This window comes from Littorina saxatilis, linkage group LG7 (assembly GCF_037325665.1).
Source record: "Littorina saxatilis isolate snail1 linkage group LG7, US_GU_Lsax_2.0, whole genome shotgun sequence".
Lineage (NCBI taxonomy): Eukaryota > Metazoa > Mollusca > Gastropoda > Littorinimorpha > Littorinidae > Littorina > Littorina saxatilis.
The window spans coordinates 49272570-49297533 of NC_090251.1; the positions used below are offsets into that span (position 1 = coordinate 49272570).

The 24964-nt window shown below is 41.0% G+C and overlaps 3 protein-coding genes and 1 non-coding gene across 4 annotated transcripts in view; 2 read left to right on the forward strand and 2 right to left on the reverse strand.

Moving 5' to 3' along the window:
- On the reverse strand, nucleotides 1-18989 carry LOC138971700 (small ribosomal subunit protein uS17-like). Its single transcript, XM_070344479.1, has 4 exons — nucleotides 18855-18989; nucleotides 18415-18540; nucleotides 17664-17869; nucleotides 1-162 (listed from the first exon to the last, which is right to left on the reverse strand). The coding sequence occupies exons 1-4, from the start codon at nucleotides 18867-18869 to the stop codon at nucleotides 33-35; spliced, it is 477 nt and encodes a 158-aa protein (XP_070200580.1). The 5' UTR covers nucleotides 18870-18989; the 3' UTR covers nucleotides 1-32.
- LOC138972088 (small nucleolar RNA SNORD35) lies at nucleotides 2670-2752 on the reverse strand. Its single transcript, XR_011457460.1, has one exon. It is a non-coding gene; the product is annotated as a small nucleolar RNA SNORD35 (small nucleolar RNA).
- On the forward strand, nucleotides 9748-15896 carry LOC138971696 (uncharacterized). The gene is made up of 4 exons (XM_070344476.1): nucleotides 9748-9969; nucleotides 10322-13197; nucleotides 13447-13544; nucleotides 13725-15896. The coding sequence occupies exons 2-4, from the start codon at nucleotides 10323-10325 to the stop codon at nucleotides 13932-13934; spliced, it is 3183 nt and encodes a 1060-aa protein (XP_070200577.1). The 5' UTR covers nucleotides 9748-9969; nucleotide 10322; the 3' UTR covers nucleotides 13935-15896.
- The window catches only part of LOC138971701 (uncharacterized), a 14614-nt gene continuing 8519 nt past the window's right edge, over nucleotides 18870-24964 (forward strand). Inside the window, exons 1-2 of the mRNA XM_070344481.1 lie at nucleotides 18870-19009; nucleotides 20986-21130. Coding sequence (XP_070200582.1) covers nucleotides 18974-19009; nucleotides 20986-21130 — 181 coding nt within the window. The 5' untranslated portion in view covers nucleotides 18870-18973. The remainder of the gene's footprint in view (nucleotides 19010-20985; nucleotides 21131-24964) is intronic.

Below are 24964 nucleotides of genomic sequence, written 5' to 3' on the forward strand. Positions count from 1 at the left end.
TACACTAAGCACAGTTTATTGAGGCGGCATGTTCAGAACTTGGTGAATCCCTTCAGGGCCTTCATGCCGGTCTTTGGCGACACCTTGAGCACGTTGTACCTGACAGTCTTGCTGAGTGGACGACACTCGCCCACCGTCACTGTGTCCCCGACCTTCACGTCCCTGCACAACACACACAAAATCCATCGTAAGTAACAATAACATGCAGAAATGCTTTGCCAATCTATCGCTTTGTCCAACAAAATCTCCCTTCACAACACTCACCCTCAGTAACAATCAACCGTCAGTAACAGGCAGCAATGCTTTGCCAATCTGTCACTTTGTCAAACAAAATCTAGACCCTGCACAACACACACCAAATCAACCATCAGTGAAATACAGCAATTCTTTGCCAATTTATCACTTTGTCTAACAAATCTCGTCCCTACACAACGCACACCAAATCAACCATCAGTGACATGCAGCAATGCTTTGCCAATCTATCACTTTGTCCAACAAAAATCGTGTCCCTACACAACGCACACCAAATCAACCATCAGTGACAACACTGACATGCAGCAATGCTTTACTAATCTGCACTCAGTCCAAATAAATCCTCGTCCCTTCATGACCAAGAACTAAATTCCTGAAGGATAGCCAAAGGGGTAAATATGAAATGTCATGGATTCTATCGCAACTGGAGATATTCGTAGTCAAATTCATGAATAACCTGAATAAAACTGAAAAAAAGGAATTGAAGATGAAATTAGGTAAGCGAGTGACACTGACACAAGCAGAGGAAAGAAATTTCAATACTACAGGCTAATCATCAGGTTGATTCGACATTTTAGTCGGCTTACCAGCCGTTGAGATGAGCAAAATGCATGAAGCCTTGAAGAAGATGCTGTGGGGGCTCAGTTCTGGATAACGAGTCCTCACACACACATTGTGCATCGGAAGACCATCGTGATGAGTCTCATCATAGCCACCACAACATCTCCCACACTTAATTCAGAAAGTTTAAAACTGAACAGGCCATTAGATGGATGCAATAGCCACGTTGTAATGTCAAGATGTCGACAAGGGGACAAATTGGGTGACGGCACTATAAAACCCTTTTTTTTAGTGCCAACGACAAAAAAGACATTTTGATTTTTTTTTCCAAGGCTCATTGGCCGGAACTTTTGAGACATGTCCCCTCCATGTGGGAGACGAGTAGCATCCCTTGCATCATCTGCAAATCTAGTTTACATGTTTTCTGCTTTCTTTTTGCAAGTCAACCAAAAGTTCCAGGGTATGAAGGAAACAAATTGTAAGTCTATGTGCTAATACTAGTAAGATGAGACAAAAAAGAACAGACAGCGTAAACATTCCCGGTCCCACTTTAAAATTAAAGAAAAAAAGTGTTTGAAATTGAATGCAGATGCTGTGATGGCTCAGTTCTGGATAATGAGTCCTCACACACACATTATGCATCGGAAGACCATCGTGATGAGTTTCATCATAGCAATCACACCATCTCCTCAACGTACTTTGGAGAAACTTCAACAGGAGGTTTGATTCAACCCAAACACCACAACAGAGTACTGAACACAACAGTCTCAGCATTGACACAGAAAAAGCAGGTGGATGTGGAAATTGACAGGATTTTTCATTTGGGGAATTTTTTTTTGTACGTCCATACATTGTTTGCTCCTGAGAAGACGAGCGCTTTCCTCAGAAAAAATACGAATATGAGCCTAATGAGGAGTGTTCTGCATGCTAAACTGCTGGGCAATGCCCTAGAAGATGGATGAGCGAACCAAGATAACATAGGAAACCCAGGTCCAACTTGGACATGCACCCTGTGTCTCACAGGAATTAACGGCTGAGGGGCTGGCGAATGTTACGCTTGAGGTAAATCAACTGCATGCAAGTGTCGCTGGTGACTTCTAATTACGTACGCAATGGCTAAAAGGTAGCAACAACAGAAATTTGAATAGAACAGAACAGAAGTTGAGGCTGCATCATGAGAAGTGAAAAAGTGTTGAAAGCAGATGCTGTGGGCTCAGTTCTGGATAACGAGTCCTCACACACACATTGTGCATCGGAAGACCATCGTGATGAGTTTCATCATAGCCACCACAACATCTCCCACACTTACTGAGGAAAAACTCCAACAGACCAGACCATCCCGTCTGAGCACCACAATGGTACACAGAGTACTTTACACAATAGATACTCTACACAATAGACTAAGCATTGACACAGGTGAACAAAGGCTGGAGAACACACACAGGTGGATTTAGAAACTTTCACAGGATTTTTCATTTGATAATTGTTTTAGGTCTCTACATTGTTTTCTCTTGGGAAAACAAGTGCTTTCCTCAGAAAATTACAAATAGGAGAAGAGAACTGCCTGTAAAACTGCTTGGCAATGTCCCAGAAGACGGACAAGAAACCATAGATATTTAAGTCCTACTTGGACATGCACCCTGTTCTCAGGGAGACTAACCAGGTAACAGCCGAGCAGCTGGCAAACACCACGCTTGATGCGCGTCAACTTCACATAATACTAACAGTCACTGATCACTACTAATTAATGAACTTGTGACATACGCACATGGTTGAAAGGTAGCAACAACAGAAATTCGAATGATTTAAGTTGAGGTTGCATCATGAAAAGTGAAAACGTTTTTGAAAGCAGAAGCTACGAGGGCTCAGTTCTGGATAATGAGTCCTCACACACACATTGTGCATCGGAAGACCATCGTGACGAGTCTCATCATAGCCACCACATCTTCTCAAGATACTTTGGAAAATCAACAACAGGTGTTTGTTTGTTTGTTTATTTGTTGCTTAACGTCCAGCCGACTACGCAGAGCCATATCAGGACGAGGAAGGGGGGGATGAAGGGGGCCACTTGTCAAGCGATTCCTGTTTACAAATGCACTAACCCATTACTTGTGTCCCAGCAGGCTTTAGTAAAACTAAATTAATACCTACTGGAAGATTACCAGTTTCCAGTATGTTAAAATAGGCTTAACCTATCTACTGCTGGACTTACATCAGAACACTAACAGATTAAACTATACATGAATCGCGAGACAAGCGGCAAGAGAAGAGATTTTTGGAAAAAACACAGGTGAATGAGCAAGAAGGCAGAAAAAAGAAAAGAATTCATGAAGAAAGAGAGAGCATGACAGGAAAGAGGAACCAAAAATCTACCCAACAGCAAACTAGAAAGCTCCTGCGGTTCCAAAAACAGGAGGGGCCTTTAATTTCATAACCACAGTGCCCCACTGCGGGAAACAACAGGTGTTTGAATCTTTGATTGATCCTGAGCAACACAACTGTACACAACAATGTACTCTACACAGCAGAGTCAAAGCACTGACAGGTAAAAACAGACTGAAGAACACACACAGGTGAATGTGGAAACTCACATGATTGTTCTCTGGGGGAATTTTTTCTAAGGTCCAAACTGATTTTTCTCGAGAAGACAAGTGCTATTCTTAAACTGCTTGGCAATGCCCTAGGAAAAGGATGATACAGAAAAGACAACATAAATAATCCAGATTCCCACTTAGACACTGATACAGATACATCCTTTTCTGTTCCGCGAAGCTCCCAGGCCCATTATTTTGACAGCTGAGAAGTGATTTAAGAGCACTGACTAATTGAACTATAACTGTGGAAGACCTGCGCCGAACCTGCGAGTTCATACGATCTGCAGGCCTAAGATTATGAGGGACACAACCGTTGAACGCTGAAGAAGAAGACCTGCAAAGTCATTCATAGCAATGACACTGGCTCAGTTCTGGATAACTATCCTCAGCACACAGTGTGTGGGTAGGAAGACCATCGTGAATAGTCTCATCACAGCCAGTTACATTTAAAACAGCACTTACAGGGTTTCATTTACTAGTGCGCCCTGTGCCATTAATTCTGAAAATGTCCCATCACAATTCCCTTCAGTGCGTCAAAAGGCGCATTGAGATTACGTACCACTGCGCCACCAAATGTACACTTTTACATCGGATTAAACACACACACACACTGAGATAACACGATTATAGCGGCTAATTCTCAGATGGCACCATATTGTACCCTTTTGCATCTTTGGTCAAAATGCGTACAGGCCTCTTTGTAGCTGTCCCATCGGAATTTGGTTGAGGAAGACAAATGTCCCATTGCCTTTTTCTCCCAGGCTAAACCCTGACTTACAACAATGTTAACCAGCTAAAAGGAAATTACAGGGAAGAAATGAAAGAGTGGTCAGACAAATAAGAATGGAACTTCCACAGTTACCTCCCTTGTCCTGACGCCCTCTTTACTTGTAGCTTTTGAATCGGTACCAAATGACAGCACATAAATCTAACCCTCTTACTCTTTTAAACCATCACATTTAAACAGAAGTGGAAATGTTAACTGTAACATATCTTCCAAGCAAATAGTTCAAAAGTAGTGACAACAAATTTGAATGGAGGTAGAGGCTGCATAAAAAGAAGGGGAAAAATGTTTAAAAGCAGATGCTGTGGGGGCTCAGTTCTGGATAACGAGTCCTCACACACACATTGTGCATCGGAAGACCATCGTGATGAGTTTCATCATAGCCACCACAACATCTCCCACACTTACTCTGGAAAAACTTCCACAGAACAGACAATTAACCCTGAACGCCGCAACGGAGTCTAAGCACTGGCAAAGGTAACAAGAGGCGAAGCCTTCAAGGCTCACGTAAGAAATCGACAAACAGTAACACAAACTCAATCACTCCGTCACACACACATACACACACACACACACACACACACACACACACACACACACACACACACACACACACACACACACAGTAAGCATAGGTGAAACTGTGCAAGAAAGCGAGACCCTGGATCTGCCAAGTAGTCTCGGCCCGCTCACAAGAACAATGACCGAGACTTTCAGTAATTCCTTTGCGTGACGTCTAACCCTCTTACGTCATAATGTGACGTCTTCAAATAGTTTCTATCACACACGTCGAACACTTTTGACCGAGACTGACGTAATCCATAGACTCGGAAATGTTAAAGTTTCTATCACACACACACACACACACACACGCACGCACGCACGCACAGACAGACAAAGTTTATCATCGCATAGGCTACACTTACGTGAGCCAAAAACAGGCTGGATAGGGAGTTCATCATGATAAGTCTCATTATAGCCAGTAACATTTAAAACAGCACTTCAACTGTAAATTGATGTTGGGTTTGACAGAGTGTGGAACTTGGGACAATTTACAAAAGTCAACTGCATTCACTGTTCAAAAATGTTGGTGGCTTCACGAAAAATGTATTTCATATTTATATTATTATAAGGCCCAAAAAAATAATAGGTGTGGTTACGGTAACATAGCCAAAAAAATAGGGTAGGCAGGTAGGCAATCACTTTTTGTTTTTTTAAACTTTTTTTTCTAATGTGTACAAATTAACCCTTTGCCTCCCGCATTCTGAGAGCCTGTTGCTTATCTATTTCCCAGTGCAAAGGGAGTAACTCCGTACAAGGCACCTGGTTACCAACTTTAAACAAGAAGAGCAAACGCTCGATCGAGTCACTTTCGCAGTTCTGAATATTATATGAGGCATCAGATGGACAGGAAGAAATTGCTATTCACAACACAATGAGTCACGTTCACATAAAATTTGAGCCCGGTCACTTTTATAGTTTCCGAGAAAAGCCCAACGTTAAGTTGTGTGTTGCCGAACAGAAAAGGCTAGTTATCTCCCTTGTTTTTCTGATAACGTTCGTAAAAGGCTACAGATGTAAATACTTTGATGTAAAGAATAATCCTACAAAGTTTCAATCACATCCGATGAACTTTGTCAAAGATATAAAATGTCTAATTTTTCCTTTGACGCTGACCTGTGACCTTGAAAAAGGTCAAAGGTCAACGAAACCATCGTTAAAGTGTAGAGGTCATTGGAGGTCACGACTAAACAAAATATGAGCCCGATCGCTTTGATAGTTTCCGAGAAAAGATATAAAATGTCTAATTTTTCCTTTGACGCTGACCTGTGACCTTGAAAAAGGTCAAAGGTCAACGAAACCATCGTTAAAGTGTAGAGGTCATTGGAGGTCACGACTAAACAAAATATGAGCCCGATCGCTTTGATAGTTTCCGAGAAAAGTCCAACGTTAAGGTGGTGTCTACGGACGGCCGGCCGGACAGACTAACACGGACCGATTACATAGAGTCACTTTTTCTCAAGTGACTCAAAAATCATATAAAAATAACTACTGTTCACATTTTAATGTAGTTTGGATCTAAACATTGCTGAAAGATTTAACTTCTTTAAAATGAAACACCAGGAGAGTTTTACCTTAATCCACAGCTTGAAAAAAAATGATAAAGTTGACTGATGCAAAAAATCCACGTTTTCAGAATATATTCTAGTCCCCTTCTCTTGCTTTTTTAGGCACAAAAATGTTCCAAGTGGCAAAATTGTAAATTATACACAACTGCTAGTCAGTCAGCAACATCATTTGATAAAAATAACAGTTATTATAATGGGGCTAGGTGTTTTTTCAGGACCAGTTTGTATTACGTTACACAATGCTCATTTCGAAATCATGCTGGGGACCGACAGGTGTCACACCAACATCGAACTTTTTTGGCTGGACTATCACTCCACCTTGTTGTCAGTTCATTACGATTCTGTTTTGACAGCCGGTTTTTTTTTTCAACGAGGATTTGGAGCAGCAAGAACAGGTAAAATTATATCACTGTCACCACTATCACCATGGTTATCACTATCACGATCACTGTCACTCGATTCAAATTCCCTCAGAAGCTGTTCATCGTTCACAACAACATCTAGGTCAATGTCACTTTCGTCCTTGTTAATTTCGTCCAAAGAAAACCCCTCAAAACCACCTTCATCACTATCACTCTCGCCCATGATGGCACGCCAGAAGTCGCCATTGCTAAGATTCTCCATTTTGGCCACACAAAAAATTGACAAACTTTAAAAAATCACAGAGATCGAACCACTTTCAGTTTTGCCATGCAGTTTTCACAGGAAAACACCTTACTTCCTCCGGAAACGGAAGTGCATATTAGCGGTATTGAATGATGGGATAGGTCAAAGCGAAACCGAAAGTAAGCGACCTAGTGTTTAGCGGCCGCTATCGGGCGTTACGGGAACTGGGCCAAAACCAAAAGGTGCCCCCTTTCAAATGATGTCAAAAAAATGTCCACAAATAGTTTATTTGTGAGAAGATATCAATAAAGCTGCTTTTGTTGCAATCTGAAATATTTGGACATTATTATGCCAAAGTTTTGGAGCAAATAATAAATTATTTATATTTTTTATTGAATTTCAAAGATAAAAACATCCCCTGTTTTTGCTGTCTCTGGCCATATTGTTTTGGGTGTAATCAGAAAGGCTAACATTAAGTAATAATAAATTGTTTTACATTCTATTTGGAGTATTTTACATGTTAAATAAAGTTGTTTCTATCATCTGGACTGTTCTTTTGTTTAAAAGTACTATTTTAAAGTTAAGAAATAAACACTTGAAAACTTACAGTTTCTTGTTACAATTTCTGTCACACTCAATCACTGTCATTTTTCTAACTTGCACAAACTAAACACACGCAGACAACCCCGAATGAGTCTTTGTATGTGCTCCTCATAACAGAATACAGGATGTGAGTCAATGGGCACGATGATTTCAAGATTAAAACAATTTTTCGTGTGTCGCAAAATTTATGTCACAAATGTAACGAGAAACAGTGCTGCTTTTACTACATCGCAATACCAATTTCGAACGAAGAGAACAACTTTTACGACAACCGCAAAGGAGTCTGCGCATAATAGCGTGTTTCCGGTTGTGGAGAGAGCATGGCGTCCAGACGTGAGGGTGAGTGTTTTGCTTGCGTCACATCATAATTGCATGTCACGGGAAACAACGCGTCCTTGTAAATGTTACGAGAAACAGAGAAACACTGTATATAATCTAAATTACAACTTCCTGTGTACACCAAAATGCTTCTAATCAAGAAGTTCAATAAAACAAAAGTAGACCACCGCGTAAACATTTGCTGGGAGTTGTTGTTTTCCGGATATAATTTTACGTTGGTTGTTGTGACAGAAACATAGTTCAAGTCACAGCTAACAAGAAACAGCAACACCAACCATATTTTGATTGAATCTGCATTGAGTAAGCAAGTAATTGTGTCATGTTTGTTACTCAATTTTACTAGCTCTATTTGAGATGGGGAGAAAGTGTGGTGTTTATTTGGTATGTTAATCTCTGGCTGCATGGCCTGTTTCTCGTAACATTTTAAGTGGGACAAAGCTTGATTTTCTGTCACTCTCACTAGAAACATAAACATGTGCGTGTAATCTATACAACATGTATCTAATGCATAATTGCAAGTGATTATAAATGGTAAATTTGTTTTGATTGTTTACAACATTCTGTAGGTTTGTTGATGTTTTTAATTGTAACATTTAAACACAAATTTGAATTTTACTGTTTCTTGTGACATGCTGTTTTTGTTGTTGTTGACAGTGTGTTAGTAGTTTGAATTCAGTACACAAGTTTTTGATTATGGGTTTTCATTTCAGACAAGGTTGAATAATAATAATAATAGTGTGATGATTATAAAAGGGCAGGGATTTAATGGACCAGCAAATTAGATGGACCAGCAGCAAAAAAGATGGGTTTCAACAGCAAATTAGCTGCGATAAATATTTTTGGCAGCAAAAAATATACTTAGCAGCAAATTGGATATTTTAGCAGCAAAAAAGATGGTTAACCAGCAGATTTGCTGTTTGAACAGCTGAAATGATATTTAAACTGCAAATTAGATACTTTACCAGCAAGAAAATACAACTGACAGCAGAATTGATGGTCACAGCAGCAGAATAGATGATCACAGCAGCAGATTACATGAATTCAACAAATGTGACTACATATGAACTGTAATCAGAGTTGTATCTGGGTCTTATTCACCTGAGCTTTGTTCGCCTTCTAGCAATTGTGGGTTGACATGTACTTTATTACGGCACGCTTTATTACTGAGACTGAGTATTTTCATCTTCTAGATAACTTCTTGTGACTACATCTGAACTACTGTGGGGCATCTTTTTTACTGTTAAAGAAATCTGCTTGGCTGTTCAATTAATCTATTCTGCTGTTGAATTCATCCAATTTGCTGCTTCACATTCGCTGCTCACTCCTTCCTATTTGCTGCTGAAACCATCTATTTTGCTGGTAAAATTTTTTTATGCGTAGTAAGTAGTAATTACAATACTTGAAATAAGAAAATAAAATTACTATTTCTTCTTCTTCATCATCTTCTTCCGTAGAGGACTGGGTTCTTTCGAACGTCTAGAGTCCTGCGGTGACGTCACTCTTGGCGAGTGTGGTCTGCTAGGCCGTTTGGACTAGGTACAGGGGCGAGACTATGTGCAGGGGAGAAACTATGTACAGGGGAGAAACTATACAGGGGGGGTGCGTTCAAGGGGCTCCCATGCCTGGCTGCGGAGGATTGCTGCCAAGGCGGGAGTGGAATGACTCCAGGGATTCAGAATTTCTTGTCTTTCATCGTGTTTGATCAATTTTGCTTCTCATCAACTGATCATTTATTTTGTTATAAGTTGTAATTGCATTCAGAAAAGCTGTGAGGTTTCTAATTATTTGCATAATTTGCGGTCATCACTCTTTAAAAAAATCTCATTAGATGTTAAGAAATAACAAACTTGGCTTAGAATTACAAACGACTGTTCCCTTTTTTAGGTTTACGACAAATCCTCCCCAAACCACCAAAGCCCTCGACAAAAACAAATGCGCAATGCTGCAAAGAATACCAGCAGAGAGTGCAAGCAGAGCCACATAAATTGGCTGCCTTCAAGAACACCAAGAGGTTGGCACAACTGCGATGGGTCGTGAATCGGTCTGAAGAGCAGAAGCAGATTGACAAAGAAAACGCCAGAGTACGACAGGCAAAGAAAAGGTATTGTCATTTTTGTTTGCCTTTAATTGTTGAATTAAGGTAAGCTTCCTTTTGTGCGGTCCATTTCCGGTACGTATCTGGTCCGTGTCATTCTTCTTGTTTTTTGTTATTTTCATTTTGTCACTTCCTAGCCACCTCACCCAGTCTCTATCTTTCTTCCCCCACCCCCCTCTCTGGATTCCGTCAGCCTCCCACAGAGCTTACTCCACCACCAACACCCCCCCCCCCCTCCCTGGCCTCCTGATTCCTTGGCAGTGACCTGCGACCTAACCCATTACACACAACAACAAACTTATTGTTAATCAACATCATCTTCAGAATTGTGAAGGAGGTTGGATGTTTTATGTTACAGGATGCTTGATAAGCAGCGATGTACTGCCATGCCAAAGTCATCTACTGCAAGTGCAACTTCTCGGTCATCAAAAACAAGATCTGACACAAAGAAAGAAGACCAGAAAAGAAAAGCAGCAGCAGAACGGAAGAGAATGAGTCGAGCAAAAATGTCAAAGAAAAAGAAAGCTAGCGAACGCCAGGCCCAGAAGGAGCGTTACTATCGGAAAAAAGATGAGGCGGGAAACCGAAGAAACAAGGCTCATTCTGAATCAGATTGTCAAGAAAAACTGCGCAAAGTATCCTTTGGGAGAGTGATGAGAAATGCCCGAAAAAATTTGAAACAGAAAAGAGATAGGGTCTCCTTGTGTAAACTTCACTTCGTAAATGGACTGCTTGCGGGCGTGAGTACCACTGTCAACAGAAAGAACCTCTACAAGCGAACAACTCCCAGAGACAATAGGGTAGAACAGTTTTATGAACAGGCAGGTATTAGTTTACCAGGGAAAAAATCCGTAAGCACCATTTCAATGAAGGGCAAGAAAGTGCTGACGAAAACTGTCAAATGCCTCTTTGGTGAGTTTCGTAAGAAGAATCCTCAATACAAGATCTCCCTGACGACCTTCAAACGCAGAAGACCACAACACATCTTGCTGTCCAGCAGTGCAGCCTTCAGACAATGTTTGTGTCTACATTGTGTCAATCCGATGCTGAAAGCTCAGAGGATCAACCCATTTTTGCCCCATGATCTGAAGATCAAGCATGAAGACGACTTGGTGGAGCGCACTATGTGCAAACACCGCACTTTTCAGAGAGATTGTGTGGACAGAAATTGCCGCAACTGTGGTGTTGACGTCTTTTTTGACAGTCTTGATGGAAAACTCCCCGCTTTGCAGGAACCTGTGACATGGTTCAAATGGCAGAAAAGTGACCGTTCTCCGATGGACCAGGTGAAGAAAGCGGGCACTTGGGAACAATTGCTGCATGAACTCAGGGAAGAGCTAAATACCCTAGCCAAGCATCTGACAACGGCGCGGTGGCAGCGTGACCAATACCAAGGGCTTGCAAGCTCTCTGCCTGAACAAACTGCGATAGTGACCATCGACTTTGCCGAAAACTACTTGTGTCGCTATCAGGATGAAGTGCAATCTGCACATTGGAGCTATCGGCAGGTGAGCTTATGTCCATCTGTGCTGCAGTACCACTGCTCTTCTTCCTGCTGTAGTTGCGTCACCGAATATGTTGTGGCCATGTCTGATGACCTCAATCATGATGCTGCATTTGGCAAGAAGGCCCTCAGCGACATCCTCCAGCATCTTGAGGAGAAGGGCATTCAGCATGTCCACATATGGAGCGACGGCTGTGCATCACAGTTCAAAAGCAAAGTCCCCTTCATCCACATGACTGAACTGGCAGCCGAACACCCAAACCTCGTTCTTCAGCGCCATTATTTTGGTGCTGGCCATGGAAAATCGCTGAGTGATGGATGTGGGGGAACGGTCAAAGGATGCGCAACGAGGGCTGTCGCTAGTGGCCGTGAAACAATTCAAAGCGGTTCAGACATGCACAAGTTTTGTTGCGAGAATTTGGTGCTGCCCAAAGAAAACGAACAAGATCACGGAAAAACACATCTGCAAAGGTCATTCATGCTCTACACAGCAGATCAGTTCTCGCGCTCAAAGAAGGCAGAAGACTATGTTACACTGAAGGGTTGTCGCTCGATCCACCAACTAAAGCCTAAGAGAGAGGTCGGAGAACTTGTCTACCGTCATTTATCTTGCTTCTGCAGCCGTTGTAGGGATGAGGATGGATGTGAGAATGAACAGTTTGTTGGTGGGTGGAGAAATGGCTCTGTCAAGCTTAAGGAAAATAAAAGACAGCTTACATGCTTCTGCAGTGGTTGCCAGGCTGGAGATGATTGTCTCAACAAGCAGTTTGTTGGGGAGTGGAGGAAGGGAACAATCACCATGAAAGCAAGAAAATCTACAAAAGCAAAGAAAGCAACTAAGGCTGTCGACGTAGAATCAACGCCACCAGACGAAAGCCTGTCGGCGATGGACATGGCTGAAGATGAAACTCAAAATCCAGCACCCTCAACTGGAGCGAGCCTGCCCTCAATACACACACATGAAGTGCCTCCAAGTCCATCAACCAACCAACCAAAACGTCCGCTGGCTGAAATGGAAAGAACACAACATTTCCAGCAACTACAAGAGAAGTTGCAAGCCACATCTTCTTTTGAAGAATTCTTGGTAGTTTCCGCTGAGAGTAAGCCTGGACTCGACAAATACCCTGTGTCCCTGATAACAGCGCTGACAATCGACAAACTTGTGAAGGACAAGACGGCAACGCTCCTCTATCCATCAGACTGTCCACAATTAACTCCAACAAAGATCTATGGAGACGGTAATTGTTTACCCCGTTGTGCGTCTGTCCTTGCATTCGGACATGAGGAAAACCACCTTGAGATGAGAGTCCGCATAATCACAGAAATAGCAAACAACAGCGACGCCTACTTTTCCAACACACTTTCATCAGTGGTAAAGGACCTACCAAAGAAGGCAGCCATGTATTCGGAAGAATTCACAGGTCAGGTCCTCACTCCAAAGGTCGTTGAAGAAATTCTGAAGCAAGACCTACGGAGATCCATTAAGCCAGGCAAATGGATGGGCATTTTACATCTCTATGCAACCGCCACAATCTTGAATACATCCATTGAATCCATCTACCCGGAAGGAGTCGGGTATAATGTGAGGGGAGACCTGGCACACTGCGTTGACCCTGTCAGAGGAAGCGGGAAACCCACAGAGTATGGAATCATGTGGACTCACACTAGAGGATTCCATGGACCTAATGCTGCCTGGGCACCAAATCACTTTGTCGTCTGTGTACCTCCATGTATCTTTTTTATTGAACAAAATTTAGTTGTTTTTTTAATTCATTTACCACTAATTATAAACTGTTAATATATATATTCGGAAAACAAAATATGCTTTATTTAATTTAATTTTTACTTAGCAATTTCCATTTTCTTCCTCATTGTAACAATTTATGTATTGTCATAACATCAACTTCTAAATGTCCACTAAAGAATAAAAAAGAACGTAAATGATCATTGAATAGAAAATTTTCCCTAATGGTATCAAGGCTTCCACTCCAAGCTGACAGCCAGTGACTTTGTTCTGGTCCAAGTTCCTCAAGAAGGCGGGAAAAACACTGCAGTGCCAAACCTGTATGTGGCAGAGGTGAGAATGAACCTTATTCAGAGCTAATTTACCACTGAGTCAATCTATAAAAGGCAACCTTTTATCATTAGAGTGATCATTTGAAATTCCCCCTTCAAACACCCAGGTTCACCACATTCATCAATTGATTTTAATGATTTATTATGACAATGACACTATCATTGATTTTTTTGTTTGCAGTTAACAACGGGTGAAGTGGTGGTTCCAGGGCACGGACGAGGGGCTTGGGGCGTCTTCCTGGTCCAATGCAACCGAGGACAGTCCTGGAAACGGCCGAACGCTGGACAAGGCATATTTTTCTGCCCGCTTCCAGACATCAAAATGGTCCTTGAGGACTATGAAATGGAGCAAGAGGGCCGATCAATAGTGTTTACTTTTCAACATGCTTAAGAGTTGCAAAAAAGAAGAAGAGGATGATGATGATGATGATGACGAAGAAGAAGATGATGATGATGATGATGATGATGTATAAACTCAGCAGCATGCAATTGATTATCTTTGGTTTATTTGCCATGTATAAGGAACGAAACTGATATTTTCAACAATCGTACCAACATGAATATCAGTTTAAATGCTCATTTTGCAGAAATATTTTTTTCTTCTGCTTTCATAATCCAGTTTAATTCTGATGTAATGTTTTGCTTTTTCTCAAATACATTAATGCTTTTTTTTCTAGTGAAACTGTTGTGCGTGGATTTATTCATTAACTGTCAAATGTAACTGACTGTCAATGTGAAAATAAATATTGGTTAACTTGTGATTAAAAGTTTCCTTACCTAGTCATTTAAATGCAAGTTCAAGTTCAAAAAGTAAATAAAACATTCATGAATGAAATTAAAAGTATCTATTGACAAACATCTAGTCAAATAACTAGTCATCTAGTCAACTAATCAACTTGTTTTGAATAAAATAACCCATTTAACATGTTTTTTTGTGTGTGACTGAACTGTAACAAGAAACATGTGAAACCCATTTTTTCTCATGTATTTTAGTAATTGAATGACTTTAATTAAGATATTTTATGTAATATATCTTCCTCATATGATTTGGTGCTTCTTTTACTTCAAAGTGTTTTTCTTAATAAGTTCAAGTATAAAACTGTTTCTCGTGACGTGTGACAAAAGACCGTGACAGAACTGTCACAAGAAACTTTTAAAATCCACTTTTTACTATGTATACAAGAAATTCAATGTCTTAACTGAAATATTTTAATGTACCCTGTGTTCCTCAATGTATTTTTGGTGCTAAAATAACTTGGTTTTTTTTCTTCTTCATGATTTGGGCTAATATAACAGTTTCTCGTGACTTGTGACGGAGGATTGTGACGGAACTGTCACAAGAGACTTAGAAAACACACTGTTTCTATGTTTTAAACTAATTAAAGAAAATAAATACATAAGTCAAGATACTTTATTGAAATATGAATAAATGTTTCTGTTGATGTTGTTTTTTTCATTCTACAATGATTTATGACAGGATTAATGTTAATTAAAATGTTTCTCGTAACATGTGACGGAAAACTAATCTCTTCCGTCACACTGACTTGTCACAAGAAACTGGAAAAGTGTTGTTTTTCATGCAAAAATTTACTTCAAGATTTTCTTGTCTCTTGACACAAGTTAAATAAATGTTAGAAAACAAATGCTACATGGTTTGTCTGAAAAGTCTTTGTTGTTTTTTCTAGGAAGATTTGCAGAAAATTCAAAAATCTGTTTCTAGTGACGTGACATTTTCATGATGGCCATGCTTAAAAGATATTATATTTGAACATTTCTTTTGACCATAATTCAAAAGAGTGTGTTGGATTTTGTACAAAAAGATATATTTCCATCTTGAAATTGGCATTTAAGGTTACAAAAAACAGCACTGAAGATGTTGTATGTCACGAGAAACAGATTTCAGAGCAGGACACAAAACACAAATTTATTCAGTTGGTTGAAAAACTGCTGGGTTAGTTTTAAAAAACATTAAAAGTACATTAATTAATAGTGTCAAAAATGCAAAAAAGAAAGTATAAAACATAAAATGAAAATATAGTGTTCCATTTGGCACCTTTTGACTTTGGCCCAACTATAAAAGGCTCATTTTGCAGGCGCTAGCGGGCGCTGCGGGAGGCCTTGGGTTAAACCTACCTGACAGGGAAATAAGTGTGCGACTCGGGCGCTTTCGCTTTCATTGCGTTTTCTGCACTCGTTTACTTGGTTTTTTTTTGTATTTTGTTGACAAATGTAATAAAAAGTTATAGGGTCGGCCCCCAAAAATAGGGTAGGTCGGGTTACCGTAACCACACCTATTTTTTTTTTAGGCCTAACCAGAAGTTAGGTTAAAATATAAGTTTTGCCCCATACTACAGTTGACATTATACTAGGCAAGGTGATGCATGAAGGGGCAGAGAGAAACAGAGAGAGAGGGATACCAAACCAACGTCTAACAAACAAGGCTACGATGCTGGCTCAGTTCTAAATAAGCATCCTCAGCCCAGTGTGGATAGGAAGACCATCGTGAAAAGTCTCATCACAGCCAGCAACATCAACACTCCTTTAAACCCTGGGCAGACTTATCCTGGTTTACATGATGGTTAACAAGAGGAAGGAATGCACATTTCCAACACACTGAATAGACGATGTTCGGAAATATATCTGTCAGGATGTGCAAGCATTGTGGAAGAATTGCACCTTGTTTTTCGGGTACCAAAAAAAATACTGAACACATGGTCGGCCAGTTAAAACCACCATTGCAGCGAATAGCTGACTTCGATGTATACGTTAGGAAGTGTTCGCTCAATATGATGCCCTTTTTCCCCTCGAAAATCTGCAAATCGCAGCCACAATTCACTGGCCATGTCCTGCAGTGATATCTAAGAACACTTGTCAATACCCCCACCTCCCATGAGCACAATTTCAATCAAAACTCATGTGACCTCATACGAAACACTTTCTTTCTTTCTTTATTTGGTGTTTAACGTCGTTTTCAACCATTCAAGGTTATATCGCGACGGGGAAAGGGGGGAGATGGGATAGAGCCACTTGCTAATTGTTCACAAAAGCATACGAAACACGTTTTCTGCGGTTTCACTCAAGGCAAGCGATCAATGCCGCAACAAATCGTAAACTCTTATGTGTATTATTATTATTATTGTGATCATTTTTATGCGCCTAATCTAGATATAGCCCTAGGCGCTTACATATTATACAGGGGACTTCCACTTAATCGCGGTCCACTAATCGCAAATTAGACTATATTGTAACAAGAAGAGCAAACGCTCGATCGAGTCACTTTCGCAGTTCTGAATATTATATGAGGCATCAGATGGACAGGAAGAAATTGCTATTCACAACACAATGAGTCACGTTCACATAAAATTTGAGCCCGGTCACTTTTATAGTTTCCGAGAAAAGCCCAACGTTAAGTTGTGTGTTGCCGAACAGAAAAGGCTAGTTATCTCCCTTGTTTTTCTGATAACGTTCGTAAAAGGCTACAGATGTAAATGCTTTGATGTAAAGAATAATCCTACAAAGTTTCAATCACATCCGATGAACTTTGTCAAAGATATAAAATGTCTAATTTTTCCTTTGACGCTGACCTGTGACCTTGAAAAAGGTCAAAGGTCAACGAAACCATCGTTAAAGTGTAGAGGTCATTGGAGGTCACGACTAAACAAAATATGAGCCCGATCGCTTTGATAGTTTCCGAGAAAAGTCCAACGTTAAGGTGGTGTCTACGGACGGCCGGCCGGCCGGCCGGACAGACTAACACTGACCGATTACATAGAGTCACTTTTTCTCAAGTGACTCAAAAACCTCTTGGACCCCGAAACAAACAGGACCGACATCAAATCTCAGGCCCCCAAAGACCGCAATATAGTGGAAGTCTACTGTATTTTGAATAAAAGTGGGTCATATCCAGCGGATACTGCATAACATACAAGTCAGTGTGTTATTCGCTGCAATCATGGTTTTAACTGGTCAACCATACGTTTTCTGGTGGTTTTTTTTTTACCCGAAAAGCAGGACTCAACTCTTCCACAACGCTTGAAAATCCTGACAGTCATTTTCGGAAAAAGTCTATTGCCAAAAAGGAAATGCAAATCTTCAAGAAAGGTGAGAATGTTGCACACACCTGAAAGCTGGACTGAGGTGGACAGACATGTTTTTATGTCTCTTCTCAAAACGGCTGTACTTCTTGATGTAGTGCAGGTACTCCCGACGGATGACGATCGTCCTCTGCATCTTCAGCTTGAGTACTCTGCCCGTCAGGATGCGGCCACGGATGCTGACGTCGCCGGCGAAGGGGCATTTCTTGTCGATGTAGGTGCCTACAATGGCCTGTACATCAAACGGCAAATGTAATCATTCATGCAGTCTTATCAAAGGCCATAAGAATAAGATTGATGTAGTCACATGCACTCATTTTCAACACGAAATTTTTATTTTATTTTTTTTATTAACAAGGCTAATACACATAAGTAAACAGGCGCTGCTTTTAAAAAAAATACAGCCCTCGCCCATCAGTGACTAATCAGATGATTACATGTTAAAAGAACAAGAAAAGACAAACAAACAAAAAAAGGATTTGAATGCACAATAAAGAATGTGCAAAGAACTAAAGGCAAAAAGGGCATATTTCCCCATGCAAAACGATGCCTGATCATTGTCTCAGATTTATAAAGCATCCTCAGAGCTTCTATGTAGAGCTAGGAAGACCATCGTGATAAAAGGTATCATCACTGACAATGTATCACCATCAGACAATCCTTTCAAATGCTCCAGTCCAGTCTTACTCTTCAGAGTCAAGGTACTTGCATTTTGAGAACTCACGCACACACACAGTGATCATTTAAGTGGAAAGGTTAAATCATTTGCCTGCATACATCTCGGGGCGTCTTGAATCCCAGGCCAACATTGCGGACGTAACGCAAATTCTTCTTTGCTTTGCCGGTCAAGATGCCCTTCTTGTTCAAGAAGACTGTGGGCTGCTTCTGAAAGCTTTTCTCAGTCTGAAACAGAAACAGATAAGCAAGTTAGTAAACTTACTGAGTGAATACTAAAATTAAATTAAAACAAATAACTGCAGCAGATATGGGATGCGAAATACTGTAAGTCTAAACATGTTTGGGCTCTCATGCATGTGTTGCACTTTCAAGTTTCACGTGTTTCCAAACTCGTCTGTAACAGAAAACGTACACATAAATCAACACCTAACGTGTTAAGTAAAGAAAGGGAAGCTTTAAAATCGCGCTATAATTCAGCGCAAATGTCGATAACCAAACTAAAAGGACACAGTTGGGTTCGTTTGCCTGAAATTTAGTACCTGTACGTCCGTCATGTTGAAAGCGGTGAGGTTGGAAAGACCGGAACAGGGTTTTCACACATCCGGCAGGGGGTTCCACGGAAGTTGCGAGAGTAATCTTCTCTTGTCACTGAAAAAAGATGTCTGCAAGGGCACTCCAACGCGCGGCTGCATTCGTAAGTTACAAGTGAAAAGATCTCATTTGTCGTCGCTCTTCTGAGAACAGAACTAACGATTTATGAACGCTAGCCAATTTCTTGTGTGTGATGTGTAATTATTTACGCAAATGAAGCATACTGATTTTACAAGGGAGTACGGTTGTAACTTGCACTGTTCCACTGTGACTGTTGTGTTGTCCGTTTATCATAGGCACAAGAATTTAGTAACTGTCATACAAGGTATAAGTGAAAGTAGGTATAAGCCTTAGGGGGCATATCGTATAATCTTCATGTTGATAGAGAGAGAAAACAAGAGCAGTATTGCATTCTCACCCCCATGGAGTAATTCATTTAAATAATATGTGTAACTGTAAGACTGGAGTGTGGTTGGAAATTTACATCCTAATGACTGATCACAGGCGGAATGTATCGTCCACTGGACTACTACTATCACAGAAAGACTACAAGGTACGTCACTCACCTTCGAGTCTTCTGTGATCTTAGAGTCGCTTCCTGGGGAAAAATATTCCCCTAGTATACATGTGTTACAGAAGAGTGACAGGTGATATGATAGAAGTGTACAAGTTCATGCACGGTGTGTATAACTGCAAGAATCCTCTCGAACTCAATCAGCAGTCTGGTACTAGAGGACACTGTTACAAGTTAAAGAAAAACGCATGTAAAACCAGCTTAATTGAGACAGCACTTCTTCACAAACAGAGTTGTAGACACTTGGAATGCCCTGGACAAGTCAACTGTGGAGGCGCCGTCACTAAAGTTTCAAGAACAGAATTGACAGTGTGTTCAAAGACTACATGTACTGTGCTAAGGTTAGCCACCCAGTGTTTGCCACGAAGGCCACGCATGCCACTCCCAGCCACAATATATATACGCCACGGAAGAAAAGTCTAGACAATAAGGCACGATCTAAAGATCGTTACACTAGGCCATCTCAAAGTTAGGATAGTCAATAGTACTGGTCAAAAGATCAGATATATATAGGCCTCGCGGCCTTAGACATCTGCAAATTTATCTTATCTTATCTTAAGACGGTTTGCCTCTTCCTACAGTCTGTGTAAGGTCAAATAAATACAGTTGAATGATTGTTTGAACTGTATGTATTGTACCTTTAATTTTCAGCTTCCGTCCGCTGCAGGTTGTTATTAACCATCATTTGGACGAATCTTTGTTTGCGAGCCGCTAACTTCCACTTGGCGTCAAACTCATGCATCCGCACCGAATATGCATACCAGCGCTCATTGGTCTAAAACATATATGTGTGGGTGCAACTCTGCCGGCTACACGCCGGCAGCCGGTTTTTTGTTTCATCGGCTGCCGATGTTTTTGTTCCAGGAGATTTTTGGGGGGCATTTTAAATATTAAAAAAGCTGGACCCCAACTTTTGCCGTTTTTTTGAATTCTCCAGGTTGCACCCATGCATATATAAATATTGTGCAGCAAAGGGAAGCTACCCACGGGAAAATAATCATCGAATATCCTGTTATTAACCAATGAGCGCTGGTATGCATATTCGGTGCGGATGCATGAGTTTGACGCCAAGTGGAAGTTAGCGGCTCGCAAACAAAGATTCGTCCAAATGATGGTTAAAAACAACCTGCACCGGACGGAAGCTGAAAATTAAAGGTACATACAGTTCAAACAATCATTCAACTGTATTTATTTGACCTTACACAGACTGTAGGAAGAGGCAAACCGTCTTGAACAATATTTTTCCCCAGGAAGCGACTCCAAGCACACAGAAGACTCGAAGGTGAGTGACGTACCTTGTAGTCTTTCTGTGATAGTAGTAGTCCAGTGGACTGATCTGGAAGCTAAGACATGAATGTGTATACAGATTTAGCCCTGTGTAAGGTTCACCGTCACACGGAATGAATCTCAAAATGCATACTCTTCTTCCAGTGTGTGACGTCGCATCCGCAAAGCTAGATCTTGAGTATGACAGTATCTCATAACATAATGATTTTGGTTTGCAGTTGCAGACAGGACGCTTTCCTCTAGTGTCCCGATGCTGCTCAAGCCAGGCTGGTAGCAGTGGTGCTGGTGACGGTGCAAAGGGCGACAGTACCGCTGCGAAAGCCCCCAAGGCAAAGAAAGCCTCTGAACAACCCAAACCTGCAGGTTAGGATTTTCTTCATTGTCGTCAGTTTGGCCTTTAGTTGACTATAATTAATTTAAAAAGACTGTGGGACAAAGATATTTAAAAAAACCAAAAAAACTAAATACAACAACAATAACAAACAAGTCGCGTCAGGCGAAATTACTACATTTAGTCAAGCTGTGGAACTCACAGAATGAAACTCAGCGCACTGCATTTTTTCACAATGACCGTAGTCCGCCGCTCGTGCAAAACGCAGTGAAATTGACGAGCCTGTTTAGCGTGGTAGTGGTTGCGCTGTGCTGCATAACACGCTTTTCTGTACCTCTCTTCGTTTTAACTTTCTGAGCGTGTTTTTAATCCAAACATATATCTATATGTTTTTGGAATCAGGAACCGACAAGGAATAAGATGAAATCGATTTCGGAAATTTAATTTTAATCATAATTTTTAATTTTCAGAGCTTGTTTATAATCTGAATATAACATATTTACATGTTTTTGGAATCAGAAAATGATGAAGAATAAGATGAACGTAAATTTGGATTGTTTTATAAAAATATGATTTTAATTACAATTTTCAGATTTTTGATGACCAGTCATAAATTAATTTTTAAGCCTCCAAGCTGAAATGCAACACCAAAATCCGGCCTTCGTCGAAGATTGCTTGGCCAAAATTTCAATCAATTTCATTGAAAAATGAGGGAGTGACAGTGCCGCCTCAACTTTTACAAAAAGCTGGATATGACGTCATCAAAGACATAATTTATCAAAAACAAAAAAAAACGTCTGGGGATATCATGCCCAGGAACTCTCAGTCTCATGTAAAATTTCATAAAGATGGGTCCAGTAGTTTACTCTGAATCGGTCTACACACACACAGACAGACAGTGAGACACCATGACCCTCGTCTCGATTCCCCCTCTATGTTAAAAAATTTAGTCAAAACCTTTTATTTTTTTTTATAAAACCAAAAATACACATAGCGTCTGAATATCTCCGCGACGAGCAAGCTGCCTGCAGCGTACTACGCTACATATCCTTTACCGAATGCTCGGGTGGTGTTGCCACCCAATAAAAGTCCGTGCTTTGGTAGCAGTCACTTGCTCTCTCACGGGCCCGCACCAGGGCTCGCTTTGATGCAGCCGAGAGTCGCATGATCTATACTCCATAAAATCACGACGTATATTAATAATTGTTAACACCAGAGTTTTAACCTATATGTGTATGAATGAAATTGTTCTGTGTTGTCTATGTGTTCTATGTAGACAGGCCAGTAGTGATGCACTTTGTTCCAACCTTTTAAGAGAGCTCTGTTCTCTCCATAGTATGTGCTGTCCTCAGCGCGAACGCCTTTTTTTTTAAACCCTTTTAACCAAAGCGGCTCTGTTCTTACAACTTTTAAAAATATTGTGATTTTTGAAATAAACTGCTGTTTTATCGTCCCTCCCCCCAAAATACGTATGTGGACCCCAAGAAACTCATGAAAAACATGGTGATACATGACACTTATTTTACGAAGTCTTAATTGTAACTTTTAACCATTTATCTCACCCACCCCCGTCATCCTCCTGTTTTCCAGCATGCCCCCCTCACTTTTTTATATTTAGTCAAGTTTTGACTAAATATTTTAACATCGAGGGGGAATCGAAACGAGGGTCGTGGTGTATGTGTGTGTGTGTGTGTGTGTGTGTCTGTCTGTCTGTCTGTGTGTGTGTGTAGAGCGATTCAGACTAAACTACTTGACCGATCTTTATGAAATTTGACATGAGAGTTCCTGGGTATGAAATCCCCGAACGTTTTTTTCATTTTTTTTATAAATGTCTTTGATGACGTCATATCCGGCTTTTCGTGAAAGTTGAGGCGGCACTGTCACGCCCTCATTTTTCAACCAAATTGGTTGAAATTTTGGTCAAGTAATCTTCGACGAAGCCTGGGGTTTGGTATTGCATTTCAGCTTGGTGGCTTAAAAATTAATTAATGACTTTGGTCATTAAAAATCGGAAAATTGTAAAAAAAAATAAAAATTTATAAAACAATCCAAATTTACGTTTATCTTATTCTCCATCATTTGCTGATTCCAAAAACATATAAATATGTTATATTTGGATTAAAAACAAGCTCTGAAAATTAAATATATAAAAATTATTATCAAAATTAAATTGTCCAAATCAATTTAAAAACACTTTCAGCTTATTCCTTGTCGGTTCCTGATTCCAAAAACATATAGATATGATATGTTTGGATTAAAAACACGCTCAGAAAGTTAAAACAAAGAGAGGTACAGAAAAGCGTGCTATCCTTCTTAGCGCAACTACTACCCCGCTCTTCTTGTCAATTTCACTGCCTTTGCCATGAGCGGTGGACTGACGATGCTACGAGTATACGGTCTTGCTGAAAAATGGCAGCTACTTGACTAAATATTGTATTAAATAACATATTCTTACTACAACTCACATAAATAGCATTAACTTCAGTTTGATGCGTTAGACATTGAAGCACTGACCCTGGTAACAGGGGGAGATAACTCCCAAAACAAAACAAACCCTTGACAACGGGTCCCGGGAGTTACCTCCCCCCACCGGCTGCCCGCGCATGCGCTGGACATACTGCCGGTATAGTCATTCCCTTCTTCAACACGCTAGCGGATAGACGTGTTTGCACTCTGGCTGTTTTCCTCAGCCGCTGGCCTGCCACGGTAGGCCGTTGACCCTTTGAAGTCTGAACGTTTCTTGCCTCTACTACGGTGAGATCTTTCTTGTTTATCTTGTTTTGCCTTGCCGCCATTTGCAAAGTGTATTTTGTTGGGGAACTTGACTCTAACTTGTCGGAGTTTCTTGTTCTGTCCAACTTGGCTTATAACGGTCAGGGCACTGTTAGCTGGTGCCGGCCGCCATTTGCATTTTGTAATTGTTGTTGAAAATTTGCACTTCGTCTTACGAAGTTTTTCTGTTTGTCAACTTGGCGCTTTCAGGTACGAGCACCGTTGTTTAGGTGCCTGCCTTCTTTTGCTTGTTTATGTTGGGTTGTAAACTTTTTGCTCCGATTTCTGGGGTCTTTTGTTGTCTCAACCTACTGTAGGCAGAGCGCTGTGTTTCAAGCGCATGCCGCCATTTGCATTTTTGTTTTGTCTGCCGGTTGTGGAACTTTTGACTCCGATTTCTGGAGTTTTTTGTTACTTCAACCTAGTGTAGGCAGTGCCCGGTGTTACGGGTGCATGCCGCCGTTTGCATTTTAGAATTTTGTAATTATTTTTTTGCGAAATTGTTCTCGTTGTGACTTGTCATTTCGATGGCGGACAAGGAGAAGAGCTCTGCCAAGCAGGTACCGGTGGGTTCGCCGCTGGGCAGTTCTGGGTCTGCGTCTTCGTCTAAAAGTAAATCTAAGAAGTCGCGGTCGAAAGATAAAGTTTCGCCGGTGAAACGACCTCTGGTCAATGTTTTTGATCCGGTTAGCAAGGAGTCGTTGCGTGTGTCGATTGATCCTCCTGCTAGCATGCCTGTCTTGTCGCCGCAGGAGAAAGAGACTCAGGCGGTCTCGCGCGATGAATTGTTTGCTCTTTTTTCTACTTTCAAGGATCAAATGAGGGAGATGCTGGCAACTGACAGGGGTGTGTCTTACTCCACCATTCCAGCTTTGCCTCCAGGGGTTGGCAACGCTGCCTCTTTGTCGAGAATTGTTCCTTCTGCTACGATTACGTCGGCGGACGTTGCTGATCCTCAGCTTTCGGCTTCGGCCGATCAGGTACGTGTTCATGGAAGTTCGGGGTGTTCGGCGCAAATGGGTGCTGCTCATCTCGACGGTTATTCCACCCTTGACGCTGGGGCCGGTACGTCCGGTCCCTCGTACTCGGGTTCA

What these genes read in the sequence shown, in the direction of transcription:
- LOC138971696 (XM_070344476.1), top strand. Translation starts at nt 10,323, where the DNA reads ATGCTTGATAAGCAGCGATGTACTGCCATGCCAAAGTCATCTACTGCA. An exon ending in TGTCGTCTGTGTACCTCCAT is followed by an intron (nt 13,198 to 13,446) that starts GTATCTTTTTTA and finishes AATGGTATCAAG; the next exon opens with GCTTCCACTCCAAGCTGACA. An exon ending in CAAACCTGTATGTGGCAGAG is followed by an intron (nt 13,545 to 13,724) that starts GTGAGAATGAAC and finishes TTTTGTTTGCAG; the next exon opens with TTAACAACGGGTGAAGTGGT.
- LOC138971700 (XM_070344479.1), bottom strand. An exon ending in GATTCAAGACGCCCCGAGAT is followed by an intron (nt 17,870 to 18,414) that starts GTATGCAGGCAA and finishes TTTGATGTACAG; the next exon opens with GCCATTGTAGGCACCTACAT. An exon ending in CACCTCAGTCCAGCTTTCAG is followed by an intron (nt 163 to 17,663) that starts GTGTGTGCAACA and finishes TGTGTTGTGCAG; the next exon opens with GGACGTGAAGGTCGGGGACA.